The sequence below is a fragment of the Neoarius graeffei genome, chromosome 4, assembly GCF_027579695.1.
Source record: "Neoarius graeffei isolate fNeoGra1 chromosome 4, fNeoGra1.pri, whole genome shotgun sequence".
NCBI lineage: Eukaryota > Metazoa > Chordata > Actinopteri > Siluriformes > Ariidae > Neoarius > Neoarius graeffei.
In genome coordinates this window covers 71,754,470-71,769,608 of record NC_083572.1, presented here as the reverse complement: position 1 = coordinate 71,769,608, position 15,139 = coordinate 71,754,470, and the positions used below count along the sequence as shown (strand labels likewise).

At 41.6% G+C, this 15,139-nt stretch overlaps 1 protein-coding gene across 7 annotated transcripts; it reads left to right on the top strand.

The window, feature by feature from the left end:
• Positions 1 to 436: 436 nt before the first annotated feature.
• On the top strand, positions 437 to 14,939 carry eif4enif1 (eukaryotic translation initiation factor 4E nuclear import factor 1). Of its 7 annotated transcripts, none has more exons than XM_060919610.1 (19): positions 437 to 560; positions 2,047 to 2,196; positions 2,333 to 2,406; positions 3,058 to 3,182; positions 3,289 to 3,563; positions 5,455 to 5,653; positions 5,769 to 5,929; positions 6,529 to 6,667; positions 8,878 to 9,048; positions 9,135 to 9,409; positions 10,616 to 10,699; positions 10,804 to 10,969; positions 11,119 to 11,204; positions 11,328 to 11,461; positions 12,510 to 12,576; positions 12,886 to 13,006; positions 13,085 to 13,420; positions 13,540 to 13,716; positions 13,850 to 14,939. In XM_060919610.1, the coding sequence occupies exons 2-19, from the start codon at positions 2,098 to 2,100 to the stop codon at positions 14,044 to 14,046; spliced, it is 2,886 nt and encodes a 961-aa protein (XP_060775593.1). In that variant the 5' UTR covers positions 437 to 560; positions 2,047 to 2,097; the 3' UTR covers positions 14,047 to 14,939. The 7 variants fall into 7 exon arrangements, with proteins under 7 accessions (XP_060775593.1, XP_060775590.1, XP_060775591.1 ...); XM_060919607.1 differs by having other exon boundaries at positions 437 to 589; positions 2,032 to 2,196; XM_060919608.1 differs by having other exon boundaries at positions 437 to 735.
• The last annotated feature ends 200 nt before the right edge of the window (positions 14,940 to 15,139 follow it).

The following is a 15,139-nucleotide window of genomic DNA, read 5'->3' as shown; positions in this document are numbered from 1 at the left end:
AAATTTCCAGAGCCCATGTGTAACTGAAAATTATTTGCATATTATCACTGTATAAATCGCATATTTCCCCCTTTTACAGACACAAGGAAACTTTTCAATGTATCGGTTTCAGAGTATTAGTTTTAATATTACTTCTATTGGATAGAAACAGAACCACTAGTATTCAGACCCAAGAGGACTCATCATCTGGGGGAAAAACAACCCCGACGCTTTTGGTCTATATTAGGTGGCCATTTGGAATGCCTGACCAATATTCAATGGCACGCTTTGTAAATTACGTATAATTTCTAAACAAATATATATATCTTAATTTTCCAAATTATAATTATACGTTACTGAGAATTTAAAAACGTAATAAAAAAGATGCGTGGATATTTTACATTTTAACGAAGGCAGAAGCTATCGCTATATAATCCTGGATTGGGCCTTCAGTTAGGACCTATGGTGATTAGAGGAAAATTGCTGCTGAGCAACTGGAGAGAGAGAAAGACACACAGATACATACAGAGAGAGCTCTTATTTAACAAAGTAACATTAGCTGGAGGTACAGTGGAGTTCCGGTCAGTCTGTACTAAAGCGGCTGAGCTCAGTATCCTGTTTAACCCAACCGATGCAAACTCACTACCGTGTTTCAGTAGCTATTTAAGCGTGCTTTTTGGGCACATCATGCTTAGAAGTGAATAGTAAGAATTTGGTTAGCTAGCCGGCTAGCCTTTGGATTGTTTCCGACAGCTTGTAAGCAAGGCTTCAAACCCAGAAATATTATAATAGCAGTAGTTTTGTTGCTCGGTCTCTGTGTTAAAAGAGAAGCATGGTTTTGTGACTTGGTTTTTTGCAACAGAAGTAGTAGTAATAATAATAAATAATTTTTTTGAAGCAAAAACAGCACTAATTTGTTAGGCGTTTGGCTAGCTTGGTTGGAAGCTCCTTCGCTAGCTAGTCGACGCTTGGAAACGTTTTACCTGAACTGTACACATCATTAACGTCCCGTAGTTCGGTAAACACAACATACATATAGAGTTCAAGTCTAAAATTGGCCCGCAAGCGGCTGCCCGGGTCCAGCTCAATCACCTGGACGCACTTGTGTAAGACTCGGCGTTGGTTTGGTGTAAAAGTTAGCTAATTGTAGCATCAGTGGAGTGAGGAGTAACTTGAGGGGGGTTTTGGCTAGAAGCAGGTAAGTTAATTGGCTCCCAGCAAAAGAATATACTGCTGTTTTATTGCCTTTTGGTGTGTAAACTGGTGAATTAATCTACCAAGTGCTTTTGGCTGACAGTTAAAGGCTAACTCGGGATGCTAACTACATATTGCTAGCATCCGGCTGCGTAAACATTAGCGCCCAAATTAATGTGTCCACGCAATTAACACTAACAAGCTAAACTGAATGGACAGTTGGTCCTAACAAGCGGGTTAGCTGCTGTTCTTGCACAGTTCTGCTTCGACTGTAAACAATCTCCTCTGCAGGAATGCACTGTTCCAGGCGCATGGTGACTAGTGGAAAGTTTAATAATGGGCCCCCGGATCCAGGGAGACTTGTGCATACTGTTAAGTCCCATCTTAAATTTATCCATGGCTGTAGCTTGATGCAAGTATGTTGGTAGCTGGTTCCACTCAGCTATGGTTCTTGGCAGAAATCAGTATCTGTAACAATCCTTCTGAGTGAGAGGAGAGAGCTGGTGATATCCTTGTGCGTATTCCTTCCGTGTTCGGTTTAGTGTGATGCTGGTCAAAGGCAATAACCGCGACAGCAGTTTTTAAACGAAGTTGGTTACAAATCAACATCGCTTTCATTGTACAAACTGCTAAAGTTACTTGATCACACACCGCTGGTTGACGCTGATTAACGTCACGCTAATAATGCTGCTCGGCCACAACACAGCTGTGCTTTTAGTGTCGTTGGAGACTTTAGGATTTCAGCACGTGTACTAAAAATGTTACTGAAGTTAGCCACTTGAATAAACCTATGTTTTTTTATAGCTTGTATTCCTAAAGTTTTTGGCAATATTTTTCTTAACGTTTTAATCTGACCAGATCCTTTGCCTATAGGTACTTGGAGTGTCCAAGACAGAAGCTATACTTTGGCCTTCTGCCTCAGTCATGGACAAAGATGCTCGTATAGAGGATCAGGAACATGGCAATAAAATGATCCACACTGTGAGGACTTCTCAGCTGACTTCTGCCTATCGATACACGAAGGTTGGCGCACTTTGTAAATCGGCTTCACTTTCCAAATCAGCCAAGTCGAGAGATCGTGTTCTTGACTGTCTTGTTCTTATTCTTTGATTCGTGTAATCTGGTTTTAATTTGTGATCGTTTTCTTGTTCTTTCACAGGAGGAGCTTTTGGAAATCAAAGCGCTACCTATTTCTAATGAGAGACCAGAATGCTTGTCTCAGAAATATGATAGGTGAGTTGTAGTTAAACATCACAGGAGGGAGTGCTGTTTGGCCATAGCTAATCAGTCATGCTGATGTTCAGTATAACAGCATGACTGAGTGTGAGCTTACTTTTATACAGCAGTTCTAAAGACAATAACTTAACATTGTGTGATATTTTGGGGACACATGGCTAAATTTATTTATTTTTGCTAGACTAGTGGAAAAGGATCCCAAAGTTGTTGTGCTCACTTTATAGCATGCTAGCTAGCTCACATTGATTGTCAGGTGTTTCTAGTAAAATTAGCTTCCCTTTGTTTTCATCTTCATCTAAAAAGCCTTCACGTTAAGTCAAAGGTTATATTCCTGAAAGTAGTTTAGAACTGGGAAGTGGAATTTTATGTTTAGGACCGACAAGTGGAGTGATGCGCATAAACATCAGCCTTCTTGCAATGCTGCTTGACCAGTCAAATTAATGGAATAGAACTAACTGTTGTACAAAATAAATTAATGCACAGATTGTGGTACTGTTTTATTCCCTTTATTTGCTCATCTTTCTTGTAAAGTTCTGTAAAATTAAATGTGAATTTGTATTTTAAGTTTTTCTGGAACAGTCCAAAAATGTCTCGATTGCTGTGATGGCTGCTTTTGCTTTGAAAATCTAAATGTTTTTATTTCTCTAGCGATGGGGTGTGGGATCCTGAAAAATGGCATGCGTCACTGTATCCTTCAGAGTGTGACTTAGCAATGGAGGGATACAAGAGAGACTACGCTGAGGATGGACCTCCCCTGAAACGTAGAATTGCTGGTAATTTCATGCACTGATACAACTATCAAATTCAGTTCTAAGCAGTGTTTTTGGGGAGGAAGCACTATAATTACCTTTTTTTTTTTTTTTTGTGTTGTGATTCTAGACCCACGAGAGCGTATTAAAGAGGATGACTTGGAGGTAGTTCTTAGCCCCCAGCGCCGTAGTTTTGGCGGTGGCTGCCAAGTGGCACCAGCTTCCCTGACTCGGCGTCCCATCAGTCCCCTTGAGAACAAAGAGAACGAGTCTCTCCGTCTTGGGGGCACACGGCGCATCGGAAGTGGTCGCATCATGGCAGCACGTGGGTTCGAGAGGGATATTCGGGTGGATAAAGAAAGGGACCGTGAAAGAGAACGTGACCTCAAGGACAAGAGATTCAGGGTATTGTGTAAAAATGCTGTGTATATATTCTGGCTACTGCCAATTTCACTTCCTGAAAACCAAGCCTACAGAAATGCAGTGCTCAGCGTAAATGAGTGCACCCCCTTTGAAAAGTAACATTTTAAACAATATCTCAATGAACACAATTTCCAAAATGTTGACAAGACAAACATCTGTAACTTATAACGTGAAAGTAAGGTTAATAATATAACTTGGATTACACATTTTTTTTCAGTTTTACTCAAATTAGGGTGGTGCAAAAATGAGTACACCCCACAACAAAAACTATTACATCTAGTACTTTGTATGGCCTCCATGATTTTTAATGACCGCACCAAGTCTTCTAGGTATGGAATGAACAAGTTGGCGACATTTTGCAACATCGATCTTTTTCCATTCTTCAACAATGACCTCTTTTAGTGACTGGATACTGGATGGAGAGTGATGCTCAACTTGTCTCTTCAGAATTCCCCATAGGTGTTTGACTGGGTTCAGATCAGGAGACATACTTGGCCACTGAATCACTTTCACCCTGTTGTTCTTCAGAAATCCAACAGTGGCCTTAGATGTGTTTAGTCATGTTGGAAAAGTGCATGATGCCCAAGGGCACAGAGTGATGGTAGCATCTTCTCTTTCAGTATAGAGCAATACATCTGTGAATTCATGATGCCATCAATGAAATGCAGCTCCCCGACACCAGCAGCACTCATGCAGCCCTACATAAGCCACCACCATGTTTCACTGTAGGCACCATGCATTTTTCTTTGTATTCCTCACCTTTGTGATGCCATACAGTTTAAGCCATCAGTTCCAAAAACATTTATCTTGGTCTCATCACTCCAGAGTATAGAGTCCCAGTAGTCTTTATCTTTGTCAGCATGGGCCCTGGCAAACTCTAGGCGGGCTTTTTTTGTCCCTGGGCTTTAGGAGAGGCTTCTTTCGTGGATGGCATCCATGCTTGCCATTCCTCTGCAGTGTATGCCGTATTGTCATGGGAAATGGTCACCCCAGTTTGGCGTTCTACTTTTTTAGATAACTGCAGTGAACTTGCATGCTGATTTTCTTCAACCCTTCTCATCAGAAGACGCTCCTGTCGAGGTGTTAACTTTCATGGACGACCGCGACGTCTCTATGAGATGGTTGCAGTTCTATCTTTCTTAAATTTTTGTACCACTTTTGCTACAGTATTCTGACTGATAATTAAAGCTTTGCTGATCTTGTAGCCTTCACCTTTGTGTTGTAAAGAAATTTATTTTCTTTGGAGACTTCTGAAGAGAAGTTGAGCATCACTCTCCATCCAGCATCCAGTCACTAAAAGAGGTCATTGTTGAAGAATGGAAAAAGATTGATGTTGCAAAAATGTCACCAACTTGTTCATTCCATGCCTAGAAGACTTGGTGCTGTCATTAAAAATCATGGAAGCCATACAAAGTACTAGATGTAGTAGTTTTTGTTGTGGGGTGTACTCATTTTTGCACCACCTAATTTGAGTAAAACTGAAAAATGTGTAATCCAAGTTATTATTAACCTTACTTTCATGTTATAAGTTAAACAGATGTTATATTAAACTTTGTCTTGTCAACATTTTGGAAATTGTGTTCATTGAGATCGTTTAAAATACTTTTTAAAGGGGGTGCACTCATTTATGCTGAGCACTGTATAATGTACACTCGCACAGCTTTCTATATTTTTGCTGATCATGGTGGTTGGTGATTTTAAACATCTTAGTAGAGCAATGATCTGCTGCCCTAGTGCTAAAACTAGCTTGTAATTTATAGCCAACATCTACAGATTGGAACTCCTGGCTTTTCTTACTTCAAATTTTTGGGTCTTATTTAGTTTTTGTACACGTTAACAGTGTAACTAGTGCCTGTTTGTGTTGCTATTACAGAGAGACTTCGGTGACAAAAGAGTGTTTAGTGAGCGGAGAAGAAATGACTCTTATGCTGAAGAGGAGCCGGAATGGTTTTCTGGTGGACCCACAAGCCAGTCAGAGACCATTGAGCTTATTGGCTTTGATGATAAAGTCTTGGAGGATGATAAGCGGAAATCTAAGCGTTCAAGGAGGAGAACAGAGCCTGCAAAAGAAGGCATGTGGAATGTGTGCTTTTAATTGACATGGCTTTTTAGGTTTTTCACTGAATTGCATGCAAAAATGAATAATCGGGAATGATTTTGCATAATTGTTCACCCTTTCTTGTGCAGTTGAGTGCAATGGTGGTATTTCTGAGGAGACCCAGGTAGTCCAAGAGAGAGGAACTGATCAGGAGGTGCCTCATCCAGACATTCTACCTGAACCAACAGCTGGGGAGTTTGACTTCAATGAGTTCTTTAATCTGGAGAAGACAATGCCTGGCCTGGCTTCGGTAAGCTATGGGGAGCACTGCATGCTTAAAAGGGTGATTGGGTTGATGTGTGGATGGCTGTCCTGAACAATAATCACACCTGTGGCATTTCTTTTGGGTCTTTTCCTTATTCACAGTCCACCTTGTGGGATGCTTTGTGCTTGTGCAGCTGCCCTGATTATTTTTAAATTTGAGTGATTGGTAATGCATTATGATTGAGACTTGTTTGCACTCAACTAAGACATTTGGCTACCTTGTTGGCTGAGGAAGTTTTTGTAGACAAGGGGATACAAATTTATGCCCATCGCTGATCCATTTAAGGATTAGTTTGAATGCGTGCTTGGTGTGAGTCTTCAATGGTCATAGTGGTACAAAAGTCTTGTGCTCTAAGAGCACGGAGACCCTTTGATGAATATTTTGGTTAAATGTGAACATTTGTGCCCATGGTTTTGAATTACCTTTTCCCAAAAGCCCACACTTGATTTTGCCTTCATTGCTCTAAACCGCCTGCAAGCTCTAATCATGTAAGTGCCATTCTCAACCCCCCCTCCCCCCCCCCATTAACCCTTTATTTTTGCTCTGACTTAAATTCAACAACTTGCCTATTCTCATTTTTTCAGATGATCGAAGATGTGCTTGGTGAAGGGCCAGTCACGGCCAGCCGGTTCAGCCGCTGGTTCAATAGTAATCAGAGTCCCTCTGGTAGCCGTTCCAGCAGCCTACGCTCCACCCCACATGAAGAGCTTGAGAAACTAGCAGGTAGCAGAACATAGCTTTTTGCATGTGCGTTTTTAATACTGTGGTTATGTAATGCTGGGTGGTATGACGAAAAAGTTGTTTCACAGTAAGGGTGGGTGTGGTGTGTTTATTGTTGAAGTACCATTTGCTTCCTTTTCAAAAGATATTTTAAGATGGGTCAGTGTAGTTTATAGAACCAAGATACTTGGTGTCTTAAATATTCAGACTTCTCAAACATTTTATTGCACAAGTTAACAAGCTTGATATTAACGCCCAATATTTTTGTAAGGAGCCATTTGATGTACAGTTCATAGAAGTATTTATTTATTTATTTATTGGATAGAATATATTTAACCTAGGTGGCACGGTGGTGTTAGCGCTGTCGCCTCACAGCAAGAAGGTCTGGGTTCGAGCCCTGTGGCCGGCGAGGGCCTTTCTGTGCGGAGTTTGCATGTTCTCCCCGTGTCTGCGTGGGTTTCCTCCGGGTGCTCCGGTTTCCCCCACAGTCCAAAGACATGCAGGTTAGGTTAACTGGTGACTCTAAATTGAGCGTAGGTGTGAATGTGAGTGTGAATGGTTGTCTGTGTCTGTGTCAGCCCTGTGATGACCTGGCGACTTGTCCAGGGTGTACCCTGCCTTTCGCCCATAGTCAGCTGGGATAGGCTCCAGCTTGCCTGCGACCCTGTAGAACAGGATAAAGCGGCTACAGATAATGAGATGAGATATTTAACCTATTCAGAAGCTGGGAAAGCTTTTAGGTTGCTGTTTGAAACCAAAGCTTTAGTGTTTTCTGTGTGGTCATCTTGTAATTTAATTAGTCTTGACAAGTTATATAGAATGTTTAGTATAAATACAGAGGTGACTATAGAAAATCATGCGTGCTGATTGAGAAACATGAATCTCTTAACCAATCACCTCCAATGACTTGGCAAAATGGCAGCCAAGCCCTTCACTGTAAGTGAAAAATTATGAAAGAAAATGCTGCTCCTATAAACACTGTTATGAAGTTTGGTCTAAAACTATTCAAAGGTAAGGTGGATGAGTGTTCAATATGGTTTGATTATTGTATGATTGTCAAGACATCATGTGTCTGATGTAAAACTTTCGTGCTAGAGAGTGACTGAGAATTTGTAAACAAACAGGGCTGCCAAGTTTTGTTAAATATGGGAGATTTTGAAGGAGACTTGAACACCTGAAAGGAATGTGTATGTATAATATTGTCTGGCTTTTTTTTCATGGTATCATATTCTATTCAGCTAGCATGGTATTGAACGAGCTGAAGAGTTCAAGATCATGCTAGCTGAATGGAATATATCTGATGTACTACTCAACGCCAGCCAATATTTACATAACCAACTTTGTCTCCCTTATTATTCACCGATATTTACTTCGCCTTTGGCAAATAATTGTTGGGCTTAATGGGGGTGATTTCTGCACTGTTCATGTCTGAGTTTGGAAAGTGAGACCTTGGCACACCTAGACCTGACTTCATAGTTTAAAACTATTGAAGGTCAAAACTGTAGGAAAGATGTTTCAGCAAACTATCACTTACTTGGATATGACTTAAAATTTTTACCCAAAAATCCTACAACATGCCGATTATAAAACGGCACCTGCGTGTCTGCTTTTTGGTGCTTGGATTCCAGTTACTTCTGTGAAATTGCAGCAATCCATCTGCTCTGCTTTTCTTTTGCTTTTGGCAGTCTGTAAAAAAAGATGGCTCTAATTTCTCATTGAATCTTTGTACAGGCAATCACACAACATCTTTTCACATTTTAGATTTTTTTTTTTTTGTGTGTGTGGCATTTGAGTGGAACACTGCCTTTTCAGTATGTATTCAGTGGGTGTGCAGTGACTTCTGCGTATGGTGACGTACTCTTTATAGTGGTCTATAGTACTTCTAGTAGTGAACAATTATCTAAACTTGCTGTCTATTTGAAGCGTTACAGCTGTTTCAGCTATGCTATGGCAGTGTATGAAATTCATACCGTATGGGGAAACCGAAACCTTTATCACACAGCACTACAGTTACATGACCATAATTGTTCCATGTCTTATTGCAAGCTTGAGGTCAACAGTGGTAGCATAGGCCAAATGGCATGGTTCAGTGCTGCATTTATTTCCACAAAAAAGGAACTGGTGACAAACTTCTAGTTTACTATCCAGTCATGTAAACTAAGTGCATTAGTTTCTTTCTGCAAATTTTTTTTTTCTCTTTTTTCCATATGTAGATCCATGTAGTAGTTCTCCTAGTCAGGGTCCCACACCCTATTTCACACCAATTCCTTCGGAGGAGAGGAGAGAAAAAGTCGACATCTTGGAGCTGCTCCATAAAGCCAAAATTGACCTTAAACCCCTTCTCTCCAGCTTGAATGCAAACAAGGCTCATCTCAAGGAGAGCAGTAAGTAATGCTGATGTAACATTTTGAATTGTTTTTCCTCTCTGGCTCAGAGTTAATAGGATCCTGTGTTGTCTGTCTGTTTTTAGCTAACTCTGGGGTGGTGTTGTCTTTGGAGGAGGTGGAGAGCAGTTTAAAGGGGCTAAAAGTTCAGAGTGAGCAGCCTCAGTCAACCCCCAGGCAACTGCAGGCTCAGGGTAGGGGAACTCCTTTCATGGCTGAGCACCTGGAAGAAGCTCTCACAGGAGGCACAGGGGTCATGGCCCGTCCCCGTGATGCTGACATGTCTGCCTTCAACAAGCTGGTGAGCAGTATGAAGGCAAGTGGAACCCTGCCCACGCAGCCCAAGGCCAGCACGAGCAGTGTAAGTGTGACCACACAGCTGGTTAAACGTGTGAGCATGCTTCTCTGCATCAGGTAAAGCTGGGAGTGAGTGTCGGGTAAATTTGTTTCCCAAGGAACATCGTGTGTAGAAAATATTCCTGTGTGCTTGGTTTTCTCACTGATTCGGGCGTGATTCATTTATTTTTTAAACTGAAGACTATTTATAAGGAACTAAATATTCCAGACATCAGCTGAAAGGTTTGTGTTTAGCAGTGAGAAACAGTTTTGAAAATATTAATGGAACACTTCTGTAAATGAGCAAAAGTGGAATGTATGCTGTGTTGAAGAAAAAAAAATACTTTGTATATTTGTAAACTTGGGTATTTTTGCCATGTATATGGTTCTAATTGAACTGGGGTTCATGAATGTAGTTTAATTATTGCTAATGCTGCAGTCTGCAGAACTACTGGATCCTTGTACTGAGGGTATTTAAAAAAAAAAAAATCTCATTGTTTTCTCCAAAAAATTCTCCGACAAACACTTGGTCAAATTTTAATGAATTTTCTTATTAGCTTGAGTGGAGTCATGGGTGATGCAGCAAAAGTGCTGGACTCTGAGTCTTTTATATGCATATTGCTAGCTTCATTAAAAGCTTGCCATTAAATGCATGCAACGAGGCATAATGGCTTACACCATGGGCAGGCAAGTGTGTGTGGTGGAAGGGGGGTTAAATTTAAGGGTAATTGGTCGGTCATACTGTCTTGAATTGGATTAATGATGGGCATATGTTTTGTACTGTGCAGTTGAACAAGTTGGATTGCTGTTTTTATTCCTAGAGAAAGGACACTTGTGGGTTTTGTTCATTTGGCAAGTTTAAAAGCTTGCATCAAAAGTAGTTATTTGAATTCTAATGATGTTTTGCCAGAGAAGCAGACAGCTGCAGGGTTTATGGCAGGCCATAGTATGTCGGTGTATTTGAGCGATCTGTCCAGGTATGTTACAGTTAAGTGCTGAAATACTTGGCATGAAAATCAAGCTGTAATTTCTGAAATTGTAGTTTGTACATGGTTGTATCTTACTTGGGTTGTATGAAGGCTGCATTGTGAAGTTGTCCATTTGAATCTGATTGTGGGGTGGTGGCTTTCACGTTATTGGTGTGGGGAAACACTGGTGTGGGGCACTGAACCTTGTAAAGCTGATTGACTGACTGTAAAGCTGTGATGGGCCTTTCCTTTTGTGTGCACAGCTGCAGCAGTCAGCAGATCCTGCTATCCTGAGCACCATAACGGAGTCTCCAGTTCCTGCTGTACAGCAGAAGAATATATTCCAGGTGATGTGTCCAAGTCTTTACTGTTCTGCTCTTGGTAGCATTTCACAAAATTGTACTACATTATAGATCTGAATTCGCATTGGTCTGTTGCTTTTGTGCTTTAGGAGTTGTTGGGTGTTCAGGGAGCTCCACGGGCAAGTTCGCCACTCTTGAGTGGGCTGTTGGCAAACCCTGAAGCTGCACCTGCTCCAGCCCCTGGCCTCTTGCACCACCGTGGTTCTTCACCCCCTCTGTTTCCACACAGAGGGCCCATTCACGACTTCTATACAGGTATGCAGACAGGAACAGGTAGCAAAATTTGAAATGTAGTACTGGACAGAACTGCAATTTTAAATGAAACGTTCTTACTATTAGACTTTGGCTTTAGTTCTGACTGAGAAAATCTTGAGTTTGAGAATATTCTATAATTTTCTTTGCAGGCTTTGCTGGTGGCCCACAACAAATTCTGGGTGATCAAATTCCTGATATGCATAGAGCTGTAAGTCCTGGTGCAACCCCACAACAGGTGAAAACTGTTATGCAGTATACAAATATTGAGCTAGATTTTGTATATGAATGAACTTTCATGAATTAGTGTAATTGTGTATGTATATAATATATTTTTATTTATTTATTTATTTTTTTTAAGTTGAGGGCGCTGTCTATGGGAATGGACCAGGCAGAATTGGATGCTGTAATGTTCCAGCAGGATCTGGCGTTACATGGTCGCCAGTATCAGCAAGGCTACAACAAACATGGCCTTGAGAAGTCCTTTCGGCTCAGGTTAGGAAAGTCCTCTCGTTCAAGTGGTAGCCAAAGGCTGTGTTCAGAATGGCACACAAACTGACAAGTTTTTAAATGTCTAATGGCCTCTTTCCACTACATAGTACTGACTACTTGCTTTTGGTATCAGTAGTTCATTTTCCAGTACAGCTGGTCGTTATAGCAATGCTGCATGAAACTCCTGATGTCAATGCATCACACATGGGAATGTATTATTACTCACGTTTTTGTGTGCAAGTGAAAAGTTATGGCAAGCCAAAGTTACAAATTGTTACGTTTCTAAGGCATTGTTAAAACCCCAGCATGGTATAAACTCATTCAAAAGCAGGCTTTTTTAAAAAAATATTTTTGGCTACTGAAACGGATGGCTGTTATCCCCATAACGTTCTGACAGTATGGATGCTTCCCCCCCTTCCTCTTTGGACACTTAACCTGAATTGTGGTAACTTTGGCTTGTCATAACATCGTTTCATATGTGCACCACCAAACATGCGCAAAAGCACACAACCAGTGACTTATAATAAACATGGAGGGTTTGTTCAGGATATCCTGTCTTGTGCCGTGATGGACCCTTTTCTCTCAGACTGAACAGTAGTCTGCAGTGTTGATCACCTTTCTGATATTGCCTCAGCTTGCTTAGTCTTGACAGAGGTAATGCCAAAAATAAACTGCCTGCAATAAAACTTACCTTGGGTTATATTTAGAACAGAGTGGTACAAAATGGCATTTTACATGTGTGCTGATGCTTTCTTTGCAATCCTTTTTTTGTTAAGCTTTGAGACTACATTGCATTATGGAATGCAGTACAGCACAAAAACTTATTTCCAGTATATTAACTACTTGGATATGCTGCCAAGGATGTCCTCTGTCCAGATTATTCACTTACAGCATAAACCATGCTAAAATTAGTATGCGTGATACATATGCCATTTCAAACACAGCCAAGGTCCCTTGAATGATGACCTGATTTGTTTATCGAAATGGTTGAAAATAACCTTATAGGTGGCCAGTTGAATTAATTGTTCAGAGCCTTTGTTCTGTGTTGTAGGCAGACTAGGATTAACAGGTCCCCTGGCCCTCACCTGCCGGGCAGGCATTCCCCAGTTACAAGCATGGTGAGTGTTACTATAAATGGGTCCAAACACACCCCACCCCTTCTGTATAGCTGATTTTTGCCCTATAGATTTGCTTTCAAAATTGTTGAATTGGAATTATTTTAGCTGGGCAGTGCAGCAGGTCAAAATTCCAGGTTTTAAGCGGACTTCCTCATCCCTTACTGGGTGGTGTCTTTTTTTTTTTTTTTTTTGGCAAGTTATGTAACTAGTTGCGAACCCTTGCATTGTCAAATGTCCTCTTGATGCAGTGACTGCTTGTTTCTTGGAATTGTATTACCAATTTTTCTTTTTTCCTCCCCTCCCAAATAGCTGTCTCCATCTTTTACTCCAACCTCAGTGATTAAAAAAATGTATGAGTCAAAGGAGAAGACTAAAGATGAGCCAGTGAATAGGCCAGGAAGCAAAGAGGACACAATACCTTCACAGGAAGGTAAGGTTCTTGGTTTAGCTGTGCTGTGTTGTTCTGAAGTTTTCGGTTTATAAGCCTTTCAACTGTTTCCCTTTACAGACGGTCCTTCCCCAAGCTCCTTCCTTGATGGTGTGGACAGTGGTGGGCCTCAAGCAGGTGGCATAAAAGCCTGCTCCACCCCTGCATCTGCCCAGAATCGCCACTCGAAAGAGGCTGAGCGAGCCAGGCCTAGCTTTACCACAGGGCATCACACTCCTGCTATGCTGTCCCCAGGGTCCTCTTCCTCTCTCCCCAGACCCATTTACCCAGTACCGCTTTTGTCGCATGTCCCCTTGGTTAGGCCTCCACCACCACAATTGCATCCTGGTGTGGTACAGCGGATGATCGCCCAAGGCATCCAACCGCAGCAGCTAGGACCCGCACTCTTACAAACAGGTGGGGATTGGTGTTTAGCTGCGAGGTTTGTCTAGGTTCATTTTGTTTAATGGAGATATTCCTGTGCCTCCTAAGAGTGTACAGTGACTGTAATATCAATGGTCTGTCTGTCTGAACAGGACTTTTCCCCCAGACTGTGGATCTGTCCCAGCTGCAGGGTCTGCCTCCTGCTCTCTTAGGCCAGACTCTGTATCCACTGGGCACTACAGGACACCCACTTATTCCCCCGAGAGCTGCTGGACCACACATGCAGTTAGCGGTCATGCAACAACAGTTCCAACAGCAGCAGAGACCTAGTAAATACCAAGAGTTGTATTGATGCAAGTTATTGGTTAACATGAGTCTTAAAGTCCTACTTGTATAAAGGGCACTTGTAGCTAGAAATTGCACTGGTATTTGTTTTTACCCTAGACCTGTTTCTCCCTGCAGATATACACACGATGCCCACTGGAACTTTGCAGTCACAGAGCCACAGCACACATCGGACAACCCACTCTCAAAGGCGAGCAGGGAGTCCACCTCTAGGCCTGGCCAAGTGGTTTGGCTCGGATGTGCTACAGCAACCGCTCCCTTCCATGCCTTCTACTAAAGTAATCAGTGTTGATGAACTGGAGTTCCGCCAGTGATATGATCCTGCAGCCAGTCAGAGTACAGCAAGACCTCTTCCTCATGGCCCTATTTAGTTTAAAAAAATAAATAAAAAAAATGTGAACTTTAATTTCTATGAAGATGTACAGGTGATGGAGCCCTGTGTTTTATATGATTAAATCTTAGTTGTTGATAGGCCTAGAAGTTAAGAGTCTTGGACTTTTTTTTTTTTTTTTTCCTTCCCCCCTCCCCTGTTGAAATTGTCCTATCAGCTTATTTAGGGATTTGATTTTCTTTTTGTACTTTTTGTTTGTTTATTTTGCAGTAAAGTAAATAATGTATAGGTCAGAATTGTACAGACTATGGGATTCCCCCGTCCCCCTCTCCCTGTACATAGCTTTCTTTTTTTTCCTGTGTGGAAGGTTTCAAAGTAAAGAATAGGGCCACTGGGAGTTTCCCCTTGACTTTTTTTTTCTTTTCTTTCCCCCCCACAATTGGTAGGGTTCTACGTTTTGCAGCCTTGGATTTGGTCAGAGTGGAAAATGGGCTGTGCTGCTGATGACTGGTTTGTAAAACCAAGATGCCCACAAGTATGAACAATACTTTCCTGACCAGTACACAATTTCTTGTGGACAAGAGTAGCTGGAACCTGCTGGAGCTGAGCCCAAGTGGGGCTACAGTATGTATGTGCCTTTCCCATCACCCCCCCCCCCCCCCCCCCCCACGCTTTTTCTTTTTTAACCCCCCCCCCCCCCCCCCCCAAAAAAAAGCCTTCTCCCCAACCTTCACTTCCTCCCCTAGCCAGTCACTAAGAGAAGCACTGCGTTGAATCACGTTTTGTTTTAGGGTGGCAGGGGTTTCAAGAAATTGTGCTACTAATTAAACAAGCACAATAAAATGTTCAATAAAAATTCACTTGTGTTTTTGTTAATCTGTTTGGATTCTGCTTTTAATTCCTGTTGGGGTAATTGGTGCAGTGGCAAGAACATGGATGATATTTGGAAGACATTTTGTGGTTGAGAATACATCCATGTAACAAGTCTTATTTAATTTCTTTTAAAGGCAGGAGCAATAAGATTTTGAAAGTATCCAACTGAATAATCCTTCCAAAACACATGACTGCATGCTGGC